The following is a 17,180-nucleotide window of genomic DNA, read 5'->3' as shown; positions in this document are numbered from 1 at the left end:
TTGTTTGTTCATTTATTTATTTGTTTATTTATTTATTTATTTACCGTATTTATTTATTATTTTATTTTATTTGTCAAACATGTACAGGATAGTAGTTATTTGTATAAATATAACATAAGCAAAGAAAAATATGGATAAATGAAGACAATAGGACAGGGACGATAGGCAGAAATGGGGAGATGTCGACTGTAGATAGTCTAAAGGTTAAAGTTTTGGGGGTTTGGGGAAGAAACCAAGGTAGTGTATTCCAAGCATTTATCACCCTCCCTGAGAGGCTGCCCACCGCCAGCGCTACCGGTACGCCTATAAAATTTCAGACAAAGGGCTGCCCCAATCTCTTTTAAAAAACCTCCAGTGATGGAGCACCCACAACTTCTGAAGGCAAGTCGTTCCACTGGTTAATTGTTCTCACTGCCAGGAAATTTCTCCTTAGTTCTAGGTTGCTTTCTCCTTGATTAGCTTCTATCACTTAATTCAGGTTACTTGGATAATAGGTTGGCCCCTTTCTTCTTTGTAGCCACTCCTTAGATATTGGAACACTGCTTTCATGTCACCCTCTAGTCCTGCTAGCAGTGTCTCAATATCTGAGGGACTGCTAAAAAGAAGGAGGGGGTCCAAAATCCAACAGCCCAAATTTTGGACAGTCCAAAACCTTTCCCCAAAGAAAGGGTATGACTGTCCTCTAAAAATCACAAGGAACTGGTCTAATTTGTGCAAAAGATATTCAAAGAAAAAAGATGCCACAGCAGAAAATATCAGATATTTCAAACAGCTCAGAGAGGAAGCCTTGAGTTCAATTTCTTCAGCTGACTAGAATGCACCCAGCAGATTTTCCAGACGAGATACATTACTAAAATGATTTCTCTGTTATAAGCTGTAAAGGTCGATGAGCAATGCAATGAATAGCTATTAACTACATTGCCCGAGAATGCAGAGCTAAATCGGCAAGTCATAGACTGCTTTCTCAAGGAAATTAGCACCTATGCTTTATTTTATTTTTTAAAAATTTAGTTTGGGGCAGGGGTTGTGTCAGCTATATATGAAAAGCCATTGTAGTCTGAACCTGAGGCCAATGAAGACCATTCTTGATAACACCAATGTATTTATGGCAAAGATTTTTTTTATTGTTCTCTCCAATCACAATACAGTAAAAAACCATACCAACACCAACAAGTTGCTTACAATAGGCCAATTTTAAAAAATTATGGTCTGCAAGTCCAATACTGCCTCCTTTACTTTTGACATCTGGATAACAATAGCTGCTCAGTTTTCTTAAGTTATACAAAGACGCTAAAAGCTAATACACCTTTTAAGCTGTTCACAATTTTAATGCCTCTAGAAGATTAGGCTAAAATAATTAAAATTTCTCCAAATCTTTTCCATTCACATATAATCAATAACCTTTATAGATAACACCTATTAATAAAATAGATAACTCCTACTGATAAAAAGTCCCTAAAATAACATTAAAAAAACCAGTGACGTATTCAAGGGGGAAAGAATAAACCCAATAATTTGACTAATTTGCCAAATTAGTCAAATTACAAACCTAATTAAAAAAACTCCTTTATATAAAAATTAAAAACAAATAAAAATAACAATTATGAAGTATAACAAATAAAAATTATAAAGATTAAAAATATAAAGTTAAAAAAAGTAAAAATAAGGAATAGAGAGTAAGCAAAGAAAAAGTTTACAGAGAATAAAAGGGAAAATTTAAAATTTAAAGTAATGACAGATAGAGATGAGAAAACAAGAAAAGAACAGTACAGAACGAAAAAAGAGGAAGAGGAAAAGAAAAAAGAAAAGTTTCCTCTTCTTCTCACTAACCTCCCCACATGTTTCCATATGGCACCCTCCACTAAGATCCTCCAAAAAAGGAAAAAAGACCAGACAGAGAGGATGTCCTAACCTTTTCCCTTATCCATATCAGATACACTCATCCTATCCTATTGACATGTTATTATTGTATGGTCATCCAAAAAACCTCAGATCCAGATTCTAGTTATATTAATGCAATCCCAACAGAATAGTAATACCTTTTCTAATCACCTATCAATGTAAATACAGTAAAATCACCCTACCCTATTTTTTAAAAGGAGAGCTGAAAAAAGGGGAAAAAATATCCCTTAATAACCCACTGAGGTCAACTTCTATAAGTAATGCTGTATACCCAGCTGAATCTTCATGCCCTAATCTAATTTTATCGCTGCATGCCCAGCGGAATCATCATGCCCTAGCCTAAAGTGTTGATCCCAATAGCTAAAAAAGAGAATTCCCCTTCCTTAATCCTAGCTCATCTTAAATCTATTCAACAATTAAAACACTCTTCACAATTTTAAAGTCTAATTATCTATAGTTTACTATATTCTGTAATCCCTAATTACCGTTAAAGCAATTTCTCTTTCTTTATGCAAAAAATATTTTTTTAAAGGAAAAAAGAAGGGCCTTCCTTAACCCAATGGAATCAAGTTCTGAATATATCGCTGTATAACCAGCTAGATTATTATGCCCTATTCTACTTTTATCGCTGCATACCCAGAATTTTTGTGCCTTATTCTAAATATATTGATCAATAGATAAGAAGACAGCTTCCCCCTCTTGCTCTGAATTAAATTATAGCTTTTTATATGTTCACCATCATTATCGTACCATTTTTGCATATTAAAATCTAATGCAAAAAACTCTCTCAAATATATAGTCAATAGTCTCTATAATATAAAAGTATCATCTTTAAACCATATATCAATGATAATTCTCTTTATCATCCATGTTAAAAATAAAAAGTTTCAATCAGTTGAAAGTCTTAATTCCCTTATTAAATATTTTAAATCAGAAAACAATTCATTTCTTATCCATCTAAGTTCATTCCATTATTACATTGCGTTTTCAATACTTATTTCATGCTAGTTATAGCTATTAAAAATTCTGTTATTTGTGGTTTAAATTCCATAAAATTATTTTCTTATATTTCTTATATACTGTATTCTTATATTTTCTAATATTCTTACAAACGCTTACTTCACTCCTCTCCTCTATACAAATCCTTATAATTCCATAGTCATATATTTCCAAAGGTCATTAACAAGAATCTTCCAAAACAAGAACATTGTTAATAAAAATCATAATCCCTCCCTCTATTCATTATATGAATAAATCCATATTTCAAAAATAAGTCCATATTTCAAATTTTCCAACTTAATATCTTAATACCTTAAAGTTCTTTAAAAACTCATTGTATACAGTCATTATATTCACGTCACATGCAACATATTTATCTTTGTTCATATTAATCAATTCCCCTTACAAACCATGAAGTATCTAAGTCGAAATACATTCCCTCTGACATTCTACTTTTTTATGATCTAAACCCATCATATTTCATATAATTCCCATCTTAACATAGTTAACATAGTTAAAAAACATTTTTATCATATAAACCTCTCAAAAAGCTCTATTCCTTCATGATGTTACTATTAACAAACAGATTTCAAATCTGTAATTCTTCCTCCATAAACAAGCTCATATGATTATAATCTCTTGCCAAATAGTCCGTCCATAACTCTAACAAATTCCTTTCTCCTAATACCTTTCTCCTAATTAAAATAATACCATTAATGTTAATGTTTCAGCTTCTCACTCCAGTTCTTCTCCATATTTGTCTCCAAGTATGTGATTCTGTTAATCAGTTCTTATCCAATAACTCTAAAAATCTCTTTTATTCCATAACGATGTTAACATCCAAATCTCCTCACTGTGATGACTTCTCAAATCCAAGATGGCGAATTGTCTTCCAAGCCGACACGTCATTTCCTCGCAAATAAAGGGGAACAATTTCAGACAAAAAACATTAGTCCAACTGAAAACCAAATCGGCTCCGATCTAAAAATCCATCTCTTTTACAGCCTTTAAAAGCTCTTCAAACAGAAGAGAGGATATTAGGCATTTTGTTGAATCATGCTGCCGCTGTTTGCCTCCATTCACAAGCAGCCGCTGCAATCTATTTCCGGCTTTTCAGGTTCCAATCGTAACAAATCTTCCAACAACTCCATTTAAATTCTTTTAGCACTCACCACCACACCACTTAAAGTTCTTTACCTCACCAATGCTTAGCTTTTTATTCCCTTTCCAGATGTTACCAGTCTTTTTCAATCTCCTGCGTTGCATTGTCGTCCACAGCTAGCGTCGACATAGGCATTGCAGCCTGGGCCGACCAGGCCGGTTCACCCGGTGGAGGTTTGCCGACCCCCAACCAGGCCCCTGGTAGCGTCCCCTACATCTTCTCCCCTCCATGGAGGATCGGGCCCGGTTTGTCTGAACCGAGACCACCAGACAGTGGGGATTCAGGGCTACCCTCAATGGAGCGAGGGCAGCCCCATGTTGCTGCGGCCATTGACCCCACCCCTCCTCTACCAATGTATTTTTGAGTGCTGTTTATGTCTGTTTGCATCAGGGATGGGTTCCGGATTCTGCTACTAGTGATTCGCTGAGGAATGTACCATGCAGGTGCATGCACGTTACAAACCATGTACACTCATGCACAGTACTAAAAAAAGCTTCTGCACATGCACAGAAGCAAAAAAACAAAAACAAGATGGTAGTGCCTATGGTGGTACTGAGAGAATCAGCTCAGGGGCATGGCAGGTCTGAGTCACTGCCAATTCAAGTGGCCCAGGCCACCAACTTACTAATGGTTCTATAGAACCAGTCCAAACTAATAGGAACCCACCTCTGGTGTGCATGTGGAGAAAGTGAGAGAGGAAAAAGAATAGGAGGGCTATTTTGTTGCTACAGATATATACATGGGTGGGCAGCAGGGAGGACGAGGTGGAATGCAGTTCCACCGGCGGAAATGAAGCTGTGTGCCCAGCTCCAGCTGACTATCCCCCACTCCCATCCTCTTCCTCCTCCTCGGAAAGTGGAAGGGAGACCAGCACCAGCCGGACTTGCAAGGGGCCAATTTCCTCCCCCCTCTTTTCTCAACAGCTGATCGACACTCATTTGCCTAGCTACCCAGCCTGAGGTAGGGGGTAGTGATGGGCGAACCAAATTTGCAAAATTTGGGTCCGTACCGAATTTTGCGGTGTTCGGTATGCTGAACACGAACCCAAAATTTTTTGAAACTTCGGGCAAAGTTCGGGGTCGTGTTCGGCATTCCGAGCTTTGATGTTACCAGCAGGTTGCTAAGGACGCCAAGGTGATCACTTCCTGGATTCCATGGAATCCAGGAAGTGATCACCTTGGCGTCCTTAATAACCTGCCGGTGACATCAAGGCTCCGCCCCTGGAATCTCTTCGTGGGAGTGATTCCCCAGCTCCTTTAAATGGAGGTCTTCACGTAAAATAAAAATATTTATTTTTATGAGAAAGGACGCTGCAGCGGCGCCGCAAGGAAAGGGCAGTCCTTTCATGTAAAAATAAACATGTTTATTTTTATGTGAAAGGACCGCCCTTTGCTTGCAGCGCCGCTGCGGCGTCCTTTCACATAAAAATAAACATTGTTATTTTTACAAAAATGGACGCCGCAGCGGCGCTGCAAGCAAAGGGCGGTCCTTTCACATAAAAATAAACATCCAAGTTTTCACCCTCTTTTGAGGGGTAAAAAGGTGCGCCTTATTGTTGTGATTCAGTCTGAGGCTCCTCAGGGAACGGCTGGAAATCTGCCGGCTCCATGCTCAGAGGGGGAGGGGGAGGAACAGGAGGAGGAGGAGGACCAGGCAGACGGGGAAGAGGAATGCCAGGACGAAGAGGAGGGAGAACAGCCTGAGACCCCCAGGGGGGAGCTCTCCCCAGCGAGTAGCCTGGAATCCTTAGATGAGAACACACAAGCCATCATCGATATGAGGCAGAGAAGGGCCTCCCAACGAAGGGGACAATTAGCCAGGTATTTCCATCCCTAATAGGCAACAGCTGGGTTTGGGTGTGGTTCTCCTCAAAAAGGGTGAAAAGGCAGGCCCGCCCTTCCTGTATTGTGGAGAGTTATCTTTTGGGAGTTCTGTGACCTTGCTTCGATCCTTTGCGTCTCTGATTCTGGCTTGTGGCCTCGGAGGCTGAAAACTTGGGGGAGGTGTGGGTTTTATTATCTACAGTGGTGTGTGTGCCAGCAAGAAGCCTATTGTATTGTCTGGCCGTCATGACTCTTCTGTGAAGCCTCATAGCATTCCAGTTTGTAAGAACAGTTTTTGTTCTCTGTGTTTGTTTTCAAAGATATAGTGACTTTGCTTTTTACCAGCGGGTCTGGCTGCTTTTTTCAGTTGGTGTTGAAGTCTGGGGGCACCCAGACAGAACACTTATATTCTGAAAAAGACAATATTTCTCATAATTAGTGAACAAATTGTCAAAGAGGTGAAGGTTGACTCAGCTTTCCATCCTTCTGAGATCAGTAAAATAATAATAATAATAATAATAATAATAATAATAATAATAATAATAATAATAATAATAATAATAATAATAATAATTTAGATTTGTATGCCACCCCTCTCCGAAGAAATGAGGATCCAGATTGTATGCTGACTCTGCAAACCACTTAGACAGGGCTGTAAAACATTGTGAAGCGGTATACAATTCTTATTGCTATTGCAATTACCAATGAGAAGAATCATGTCAAGGGGTGAACAAAATTAGTTACGTCCATTGCTATTTGTTTTAGGGAAATGAAATCATGAGGTATCATTCATGCACGGGAGCATATACTTTCCCCCAAAGTGAAATTCCTCTTGTTATACGGTGCTCAAAGAAGGATAATTAAGTGTAGGGTCCATAGTTCCCTCTAAGCTGAGCAGTGAGCAATCGCTCACTTAAAAATCATCATCAACTCAGAGTTTTTCAAACCTGCCCAGAAGCCGAGAGGGAAAAAGTGAGAGGGAAAGAGTGCCGCCCAGTCCCAAAGGGACTGCCACTCAGACACTATACTTTTCCGCCCACACCAGAAAAAAATTAGAGGGGACATTGGTAGGGTCCTTAGTGTTTTCGGAGCTTGGTTACTTTCTTGTAGATGTTTCATTGCCAAACTAGGTAACATCATCACTGTTAGTAGGGAGTGATGTTCAAAACCATTCAAAAGAGAAAATCAAAAAGCTAAAGAGGAAACAAAAAAACCAAAACGCTTTCTCCCCAGCAATCAACACCCAGAAAGAGGTGGGTTCCTATCTGTTCTATAGAACTGGAAATAAACTGATGATGATGTCATGAGCCAGTTCTATCAATGCCGGTCCGTGGCTGCCGCCATTTTCTTTTTATTTATTTATTTATTTGTTTGTTTGTTTGTTTGTTTGTTCATTTATTGGATTTCTATGCCACCCTTCTCCTGGAACTCAGGGCCGCTCACAGCATGTAGAAATCTAAATAACATTACATATAAAAATCCCCATAATTAAAAATGAACAACGCATTCATATATCATCCATCACACATTCACACACATTTTGGTTTCTGCGCATGTGTAGAAGCTGTTTTTGCCGCGTTTTAGGCACTGCACATGCACCTATGCAGCAACCAAGCAGTGCAGGAGGAAGTGAGCCAGCGGTGAGGTAAGTTGGAACCCACCCCTGCACCTCAGAGAGGACCAGAAACCCCTCAGCTCCAAATATTCTCTCCTGTGGGAAAGAGGAATTAAGGTTTGCTTACTTACGTCCACAGTAAGCATGGTAGCAGACACTGAGCTTGGCTAGGTGGTAGACATAATAACCTCCGGGACATGCCTTGATTTCAACAGTTGTATTCCAGAGGCAGCAGTTTCCATTGAAAGTTGCACAGGCCTGCCTTTGGACAATGCCCTCTGATTCTTCAGGATGGCTGCCATTTAGCCAGATTGGGGCATGGGTGCCACAATGGTTCTCAGGAATGCAGAAGGTAGGCATGGCATCCCCGGCCATCCCTGTAAAGCGATACCATTCCCCATCCACATGACTGTCACATTCAGGCTGGTCAGTAGAATCATTGAACTGGAATTCCGTGTTCCTCCAAGGTTCATTCAGACTGATGTAGGCAGAACAAGGATCAAGAGCTGAAATACAGGAAGAGAAAACTTAGTCATTATCCATAACACATTGTTAATCATACTGAAACCCTATAAAGCAATAAATAGGAAGAGATAAATAAACATTTGATTTCAGGGATAGAACCAGTCAATTATTGGGAGCATTATTGGGAGCATTTTACTTTCTACACAACTGCACAAAGTTGTGACAAAGTTAGACAGCATACTAAAAAGCAGAGACATCACCCTGCTAACAAAAGTGCATAAGTCAAGGCTATGGTTTTCCCAGTTGCAATGTATGGCTGTAAAAGTTGGACCATAAGGAAGGCTGAACACCAAAGAATTGAGGCCTTTGAACTATGGTGCTGGAGAAGACTCCTGAGAGTCCCTTGGACTGCAAGGTCTGGAGGAGATCAACCCTGATGGCTCTTTAAAACGCCAGATCCTGAAGATGAAACTCAAATACTTTGACTACCTAAGGAGAAGAAAGGACTCACTGGAGAATGTTCTGCTGGCTTATGACACAAGCCTTCAATTAAAGGTACAAATAGGCAAAACAGACACACACAAGGGAATATGCAATGTCTTTATCGGAAACAAAATAGAAGCAAAACTCCCTCTCTCTCTTTTCCCTCCCTCCAGGTGTACTTCTCCATCTCTCCCCCCTTCTCTCTCTCATTTGTTTCTCCTCCCTTTTTGCTCTCATTTCTCTCACTTACATTTCTGTTTTTCTCTCTCTTTCCTCTCCCTTTTTCTTTCTCTTGTTGTAGCAGCGGTAGCAGCAGCGACACCGGCAACAGCAGCATCAACCACCACAGCAGGAGCTGTCGGAACTTCGCAAGCTGCCAAGGCTTGTAAAACACACCTTGACAAGCCTCGGCAGCTCAGGAAGGTCTCCTTTTCCCTCCACCTCCCCACGCTCCCCTTTGTGCACTGCTCCTGCTGTCATGGTCGATGCTGATGCTTCCTGGGTTTTTGCCCTCGGAGTCCACCTACCTGCTCGGCTCTGGGAAGAAAATTGACAGAGGTGGGTGGGGCGTGGTCCCCAGACAGAGCCGGAGAAGCTGGGTGGGGTTCAGAGCCCACAGGAGTTTCTCCTCAGTCGACAACTTGGGGCAGATCAGCTGTCAGGTGGGGAGAAACGGCACCGGCTCCGCTGCACGGGATTTGAAAACCATGTGCAGCATTTGGTTTTTGCGTGCACGCCCGCATGCCCGTGCACATTAGAGGGAACAGTGACTGCATTTCAGATTAAAATTAACAACCAGAGAATCAAATTATGATGATCTGTCATCTGAGCACAAACAATTTCACCCTTCTCATTGATCCAAATAAATGTTATTTATAATATAACTTTTATTTATATTTTATTATAAATAATTTTATTTTTCGTTTATTATTATTTTGTATATGTACCAAAAAAGAAAAATATTGTGATTGTTATTAAAATACATCCATTTTTTTGACGAGGGGTACTAAGTGTTATGAAAATTATAGCCCTTGAAAGCCTCTGGATCCTGGGAGGGTGAAAAATGGGCCTACTGGGCCCACCTGGTACACATATGTCAAAAGTTTGGGAAACACTGATCTAGTCTAACCCCCCACCAAAGCAGGGGACCCTGCATCATTTCTGACAGATGGCAGTCCAGTCTCTTCTTCAAAGCTTCCAGTGATGAAGCTCTCACTTGTCTGGAATAGTATAGGGTCTCTTGCCTGACATGGGGATTGGTCTAGAGCAGTGATGGCGGCCTATGGCACGCAGAGCCTTATCTGCCAGTAGGCAAGGGAAGCCTCTGCCAGCACACGAGGAAGCCTCTGGAATCTTGGGAGGACAAGAAAAGTGCCTGCTGGGGTTACCAGAAGTCTAAAAACAGGCCATTTCCAGGCTCTGGAGGGCCTCTGAGGTAGCAGGAGAGGCCGTTTCTACTCTCCCCAGGCTCCAAGAAAGCCTCTGGAGCCTGGGAGGGTGAAAAATGGGCCTACTGGGCCCACCTGAAGTCGGGAAATAGGGGAGCAGGGAGATCATGTGTGCATACATGGTGGGTGTGGTAGCATGGGGGTCATGGGTGCAAGCATAGCGGTTTGGAGGGCATTGAATTATGGGTGTGGGCACTTGCATGTGCACAATAACACATGTGCACATGCTTTTGGCACCCGAGGGAAAAAAGGTTCGCCATCACTGATCTAGATCTCTTCCAACTCTGCTATTTTGTTATTCTGACTTATACCTGAGAGCTAGAGATTCCCAGTTCATGCAGATAAAGAATCTGGGATCAACATTCCTAATGAAAGAATTAGCATTCTGTGTCATTTGGCAATAATGAGCCATCTTCAAACACTGAACCTTGCCTGCTTTCCTTTCCAGCTCTCTCTGTCTGTTGCTGCCTTTGAACAATTCTCAGATCTTGATTATCCAATGATCTGTCATCTGCATGCAAGAGTTTGTATGAGCAAAGGACAACTCTGTCAGCTTCATCCCAGCAAAGAGAATTTCAGAGAACACCCAAGATTTAAAGTGAAGGCTGCAAACGAGAAAATGATTTTTAAAAACCCATTCATTGCACTTTTCATCCGGGATGCATTTAATCTTCTTGCTGCAGCTTCCAAACTTGCCCTTTTTATTTGTGCATATATTTAATACCTGATTAAGCACCAGGTAACCCCAGCTGATTGTGGAATTAAAGCAGGATTTATTATTAACCTTCTTCAGACTGAAGCAAATGGATTGTTTTTCCTTCTTCTTTTGTTAAATACATCAATTGCTCTAATTTGGTACATCAAAATGAAGCAAAAATATTTTCCTCCCTTTTAAAATTTCATTGGCCACTGGGCTGCCTTTGGATTCTTTCGTGATTCAACCTGTTTTTTAGGAATAGTGAAATATTGATTTAATTTGAAAAGAAAAATACCTTGTTGCCTAATGAGAAAATAGCATGATGGCTGGTAATTTATTGCTGGTTCATTTGCTTATGAGTATATAGATCTGTGATGATAAACCTATGGCATTTCCCGTTCCTCTCCTGGGTTTCTGGTGTGCATATGGAGAGGGGTGGCATACAAATCTAATAAATGAATGAATGAATGAATGAATGAATGAATGAATGAATGAATGAATAAACAAACAAACAAACAAACAAACAAACAAACAAATGATCAGTTGGCCTTTCACGTGTGGCATCGCCAGAAACCGGAAAGGTGGTCTTCCGTTTTCCACCTGAGCATGTGCGCTGGCCAGCTGATTGGTGCATGCGCATGTACGGCAATAACCGCAAGATTTGCTGGCTGGTGTACATTTGTGTGCCAGAAACCAGAAGTTCATTTTTTGGTGCATGCATGAGCCCTGGGCCGCTCCTCTTCCTGGTTGTGGCCAAATGAGTGCGTGCAAAGTGCTCCCTTTTCGGCACTCAGTGCCAAAAAGGTTTGTCATCACTGGTATATATGGTGGAATGAAATAATTCTTTTATTTCCCCACATTCAGACAATGCATGCCACTTTTTAGAGTAAGAAGGAAAACCGCCACAACTTTTGCAGATGTATAAATTATCTACAGAAGAAAAGAACCATAAAGTAAAAACAGAAGGCACCATCAAAAGCACACAAAGCTTCGGAAGAGAATGAAAAATTGGAGAGGAAGTGATAAAATATGAAAAGAACAATTGCTTGATACACTGAACATTGATATAGTTATCGGATGTACAACATGTATTTCTTGTCACAGAATGTTCTGGATTATGTACATAATTTGTGATTTACAGTGATCCCCCGCTCTTTGCGAGGGTTCCGTTCCAGGACCCCCCGCAACGAGCGGGTTTTCGCGAAGTAGCGCTGCGGAAGTAAAAACACCATCTGCGCATGTGCAGAGGGTGTTTTTACTTCCGCAGCGCTAGCGAGGAGCCTAAGATTGGGGGCGGCGCGGGTGTTTTAAAACATCCCCGCCGACATGAGGGGCTCGCTAGCACACCCCCAAACCCGGGTTGGGGGTTCGGGGGTGTGCTAGCGAGCCTCCCATGTCGGCGGGGATGTTTTAAAACACCCGCGCGACTTTCCAATGAGTCCCAAAGACAAACGCGTTGTCTTCGGGACTCATTGGAAAGTCGCGCGGGTGTTTTAAAACATCCCCGCCGACATGGGAGGCTCGCTAGCACACCCCCGAGCCCCCAACCCGGGTTTGGGGGGTGCTAGGAAGCTCCCATTGTTGGCGGAGACCTTTTAAAACACTCGCGCGGCTTCCAAACCGAGTCCTGAAGCCAAGGGCGCTCTGCGCTTGGCTTCAGGACTCGGTTTGGAAGCCGCGCGAGTGTTTTAAAAGGTCTCCGCCAACAATGGGAGCTTCCTAGCACCCCCCAAACCCGGGTTGGGGGCTCGGGGGGGGGTGCTAGGAAGCTCCCATTGTTGGCGGAGACCTTTTAAAACACTCGTGCGGCTTCCAAACCGAGTCCTGAAGCCGCGCGAGTGTTTTAAAAGGTCTCCGCCAACAATGGGAGCTTCCTAGCACCCCCCAAACCCGGGTTGGGGGCTCGGGGGGGGGGTGCTAGGAAGCTCCCATTGTTGGCGGAGACCTTTTAAAACACTCGCGCGGCTTCCAAACCGAGTCCTGAAGCCAAGGGCGCTCTGCGCTTGGCTTCAGGACTCGGTTTGGAAGCCGCGCGAGTGTTTTAAAAGGTCTCCGCCAACAATGGGAGCTTCCTAGCACCCCCCAAACCCGGGTTGGGGGCTCGGGGGGGGTGCTAGGAAGCTCCCATTGTTGGCGGAGACCTTTTAAAACACTCGTGCGGCTTCCAAACCGAGTCCTGAAGCCAAGCGCCAAAGGCGAACTTCTGCGCTTGGCTTCAGGACTCAGTTTGGAAGCCGCGCGAGTGTTTTAACAGGTCTCCGCCATCATGGGGAGCTTCCTAGCACCCCCCCCAGCCCCCAACCCGGGTTTGGGGGGTGCTAGGAAGCCCCCCATGCCGGCGGGAAGACCCAGGGAACGTTCCTTCGGCCGCCCAGCAGCTGATCTGCCGGAACGCAAACTCCACCATCTACGCATGCGTGCAGATGGTGTTACTTCCGGGTTGAAAACTCGCGATATAGCCGTTTCGCAATGATCGGGGTCGCGATACCCGGGGGATCACTGTACTTAGCTTTTTAAAAAATAGATGGTTATGTGGGCCAGGATGAGAAGGAACCCAATGCACATGGTATGTGTGTGTTGTGGCATTTTGGTTATGTGCGGTTATTTAAACTCTATAACTTTTTTGTGTTGTAGTTATATAAATCTTGTAACTGACCCACTGGGTATGTTTTTCAATTGCTGTTTTCACAGGACTCTTAATCATGATTTACTTAATTTAAACCAATTTTCTGAGGTTGCAATCAACCATATGAACTAAGTCTGGGTATCGTACTAGTGGAAGAGTAAGTCAAAGTTCAGAACACTCTCTTGGGGATGAATCAGTGCCATTAAATTGTGTCAGTACAAAATTATCAGCTATAGATTGTAGGTATCCAGTTGACCACAAGATGATAGCAAAGAGGAGAGTTGTATTTCTTTACTGTCACCTAATCGCCAGTCTAATCAGTATTTAGTTACAGCACCTCCTGTTCCTCTATGGATGTATTTTGGTCCTATAGCATACTAGAAACAGGTTGGTTTGGTTTAAAGGCTGAAAGTCTGACTCTGTGTTAGAAAATAACTATCACTGCTACCTTACTGCATTTACATCGTTGTTTATATGACTACGGCAATCAGATTTGGATTACAAGAATTCAAGTAGCCATTTGTAAAAGTAGACATCTACCTTTTGCAGTCCAGATTTAGTAACTTCATACCAGACTAAAATGTGATTGGCTGGTCTATAGTTTGGTAGATCTTTTCTACTTTTGCAAATCTAAAAAAATTAAATTTATCCTGTGTGTGCCAGAGAGAATTAAGAATAAATAATTTAATCAAGTTAATATGATAATATTATGGATTATGTTTCTACGGAAAGGGGCGGCATACAAATCTAATGAATAAAATAAATAAATAAATATAATGCTGACCTTTTCCACAAACCTCTGAATGGGCTGATCTTTGAAGATAAATGGTTGCCACTGGAATTTATCAATACTAACCTTCCTTTTAATTATTTTAATTGTAGTTGTTTGGGGCACATTATATGAGGGCCAAGCTCCCTTCAGAAGTCAGGGAAAGACAGATGAAATGATGACCAGTGGCAATCTGGATGGACTCACAGTGATGAGTGGACCAGAGTGGGTTCTAACTTACCTCACTGCCAGTTCACTTTCTCCGTCTTGTGTGCATGCCCATGCGCAGTGCTGGGAAATCGGAATTTTTTTAAAAGTCGAAAACAAGATGGCAATGCATGCACAGTGCTGGGAACTCTGCTTTTGCACATGCTCAGAAGAATTTTTTTTAAAAAAATTCCAAAAAAAGATGGTGGCATGCACAGGCCAGCACTGACCAAACTGGCTCTGTGACATCATCATGATGTCACCAGCGAGTTGCTACCGGTTCAGGCAAACTGGTCCAAACTAGAAGGAACCCACCGCTGGAGTGGACCATTGGAAACTTGAAGGATCAGGTTCAGAACTGTTTATCCTAATGGAAATCTAACTATGAATGCTGACTTGATGTCACATAACCTATAAATCAATTTCCCTTTTGATCCCCCTGATTACAAAATAGCAGTATGTGTGTAAGTTCCCATGTTTTGTCACATGGGAACATCTTCACTGAATTCTAATTTAGTATCGCTCATCAAATAAATACAGAATTATAGCAACACTCAATATTTGCTTGATAATGAAATATTTCTCAAGAACCTTGTGGTGGCAGTGGAAAAGTCATATTTAGAACTATTGCATATAACCTACCTGATACAATTGGGGTTATAATAATATTGATAAACTTCTAGGCACACATATTAGCTTCTGAATAAAAGGTATCACACAAATACATCAGTTTAAACATGCCTGGAATAAACATATATCCATCTTAAGATAAAATACAGGAAATAGTATAAAGGCAGACTAGATGGAACATGAAGTCTTTTCCTGCCGTCAATCTTCTATGTTTCTATGTTTCTAGAGTATTGAAATATATGTTAAAATATAGAAGACCCTCCTCAATTGTTATGTAGTCATGATTTGAAAGAAACTTACAACTTACACAGAATTATGTTCTAATAACATGCTTTAAATTAGCAGCTTCTATTTGCAATAATTCTCTACCAACATTAATTTCAATTTTTTGGTTCACTTAGATAATCTCATTTAATTTTAATATATTAGCTCAATATTCATCCATAACATTGTGTGTTTGAGAGAGGAGGGGAGGAAGGAGGGAGGGGGAGAGAGAGAAGGAAGGAAGGAGGGTGGGAGGGGAGAAAGAGAAGAGGTGCGGGCTGTCTTGATCTCTGGGACAATGGTAGAATCCTGTTTATTCCTTGTATATTTTAGCACTAGGATGGCATAAAGTCCCACTTGCATAGAACTGAAGAAAAATAGCCCAGACTAAAATTGTTGGGCATTATTTACCACAGAAAGATGTAATCCTGATGGTTTTATCAGGAAGTAAAAGAGAAAGTATCCATATTTGGGACTGGGGATACTCTATTACATATCAAAGGCATAAATGGAGCAGAATTCCATTCATATATTGGGTCCCTCCTATTTCTCATTACTTTTTTTCTAAAGTTATCTGAAATTCTGCTGCTGGGAGTCTATAGGATCCTTTAGCCAGCTGTGGTATAAGCAAGCAGGGAACAATAAATGTGAGGAGAATTCAGAGCCATCTCAGTCCTTTCACACAATGAAGGTTTGGTTACTCTAATTTCTTTGGAGTTACACTAAGTAATTACAAGAACAATATACTGGACTAAATGCTACAGAAATTCACATTCCATGCAAAGCAAAACCAAAACCAAAAGTGCAACTCTTCTTCCAAATTGCATCCAGCAAGCAAGCAGCTGGGTATTTTGTTCACTACCTATGAATGGCCTGTAAAGGCTCCAAAAAAAACACCAGCTCTGAACAAGAATGTGGCCTTTTGGAACTTCCAGTCAATGGATGCTTGCAAGTACTCACCCACTGTATTCTCCTGCAAGGACTGCATATTTGCATGGAGGCAAAAGGACAACATGAACAGCAGGAGCATCTTTGGGTGGCAAAGGCATCCGAAGCGAGAAGTCCAAGCAGGACCCATTGAAGAAGACAAGATGAGTCTACTTCTTATAATCCCACCAGGTACCTTCAGGCTCTGGTGTTTTGAAGCAAAATATACAAGCAGAGAGAAAGCCTTGTAGGCACTGGGGGATTTTATCAGAGGAAGAGGCCAAGATGATTACAGCTTCCACCGTAGCCTTGACCTGCCCATAGCAGCAAAGCTTTTCAGAGACAAAAGGGGAGGGTGGTGGGTTTTTTTTGCAAAGCCATCCTTCAATTGTTTGCTTGAAAGTTGCCCTGCAGTGACCCATCTGCTATCTTATCCAGAAGGATAACTAAGGAAGAGACACACAGGCATCCTGTGGAGATGGGGGAAGATGGTGGCCTTTATCTATATATTCTGCTTCTATGAATAAGAAAAGCAACTTTGAAACTGAAGAGCAATGGCGAATGAGATTTCACTCCTGGTTTTGCTAAAATGGAGGAAAGCAGATCGGAATAGAGCCTTCCCCAAATCTAGTGTTCTTTAAATGTGTGAAACCACAGTGCCAATTCCCTCATCAGTTGGCTATAATCCGACAAATCTGGTTGATAATCCAGTAATCCACCCAAGCAAAATGAGGCATTCTCTGCCCTTGTAAAGGTAATCTACTTCTGGTGGTGTCTGGGTAGAGCTTTTGTGCAAGGAATTCAAGGAAGAGCAATCAGCAATTTTAGGCTGGAGCACACAAAACTCAGACTTTGAAGGTTGTTTTTTCCTGCCCCACTTCGTCCTTGCTTCTTTGTTATGATGGATTGACATTATCCGTAGCTGGTGATTTTGCATACTGTTGCAAATCCCATAAACATCGATCGTCAGTCAAACTGAAAGGTTGCTGGTTTTCTTGTGCATGCTGGACCAAGTAATATTTCTACTGCAAGGAATGATATTCTGGAATTTCAATTCCTCTTTCTTGCCTATCTAAGAAAGATTCATGGCACATGCAAAAAATAAAAATAAACAACCCAACACTACATTGAATACCAAAATACAGCATTGCAGGGCAGAGAAA

General features: G+C 41.6%; 1 protein-coding gene across 1 annotated transcript in view; it reads right to left on the bottom strand.

Annotated features, from left to right (window-relative positions):
• Positions 1-16,219, bottom strand: part of OIT3 (oncoprotein induced transcript 3) — a 62,413-nt gene extending 46,194 nt beyond the window's left edge. The window contains exons 1-2 of the mRNA XM_070752240.1: positions 16,051-16,219; positions 7,633-8,007 (exon numbers count right to left, since the gene is read on the bottom strand). Of these exons, the coding sequence (XP_070608341.1) occupies positions 7,633-8,007; positions 16,051-16,168 (493 nt within the window). The 5' untranslated portion in view covers positions 16,169-16,219. The remainder of the gene's footprint in view (positions 1-7,632; positions 8,008-16,050) is intronic.
• Positions 16,220-17,180: the final 961 nt, after the last annotated feature.

This window comes from Erythrolamprus reginae, chromosome 5, assembly GCF_031021105.1.
Source record: "Erythrolamprus reginae isolate rEryReg1 chromosome 5, rEryReg1.hap1, whole genome shotgun sequence".
NCBI classification, from domain to species: Eukaryota; Metazoa; Chordata; class Lepidosauria; order Squamata; family Dipsadidae; genus Erythrolamprus; species Erythrolamprus reginae.
Note: the sequence above shows the minus strand (reverse complement) of the source record. Positions and strands in the feature narration are given on the sequence as shown.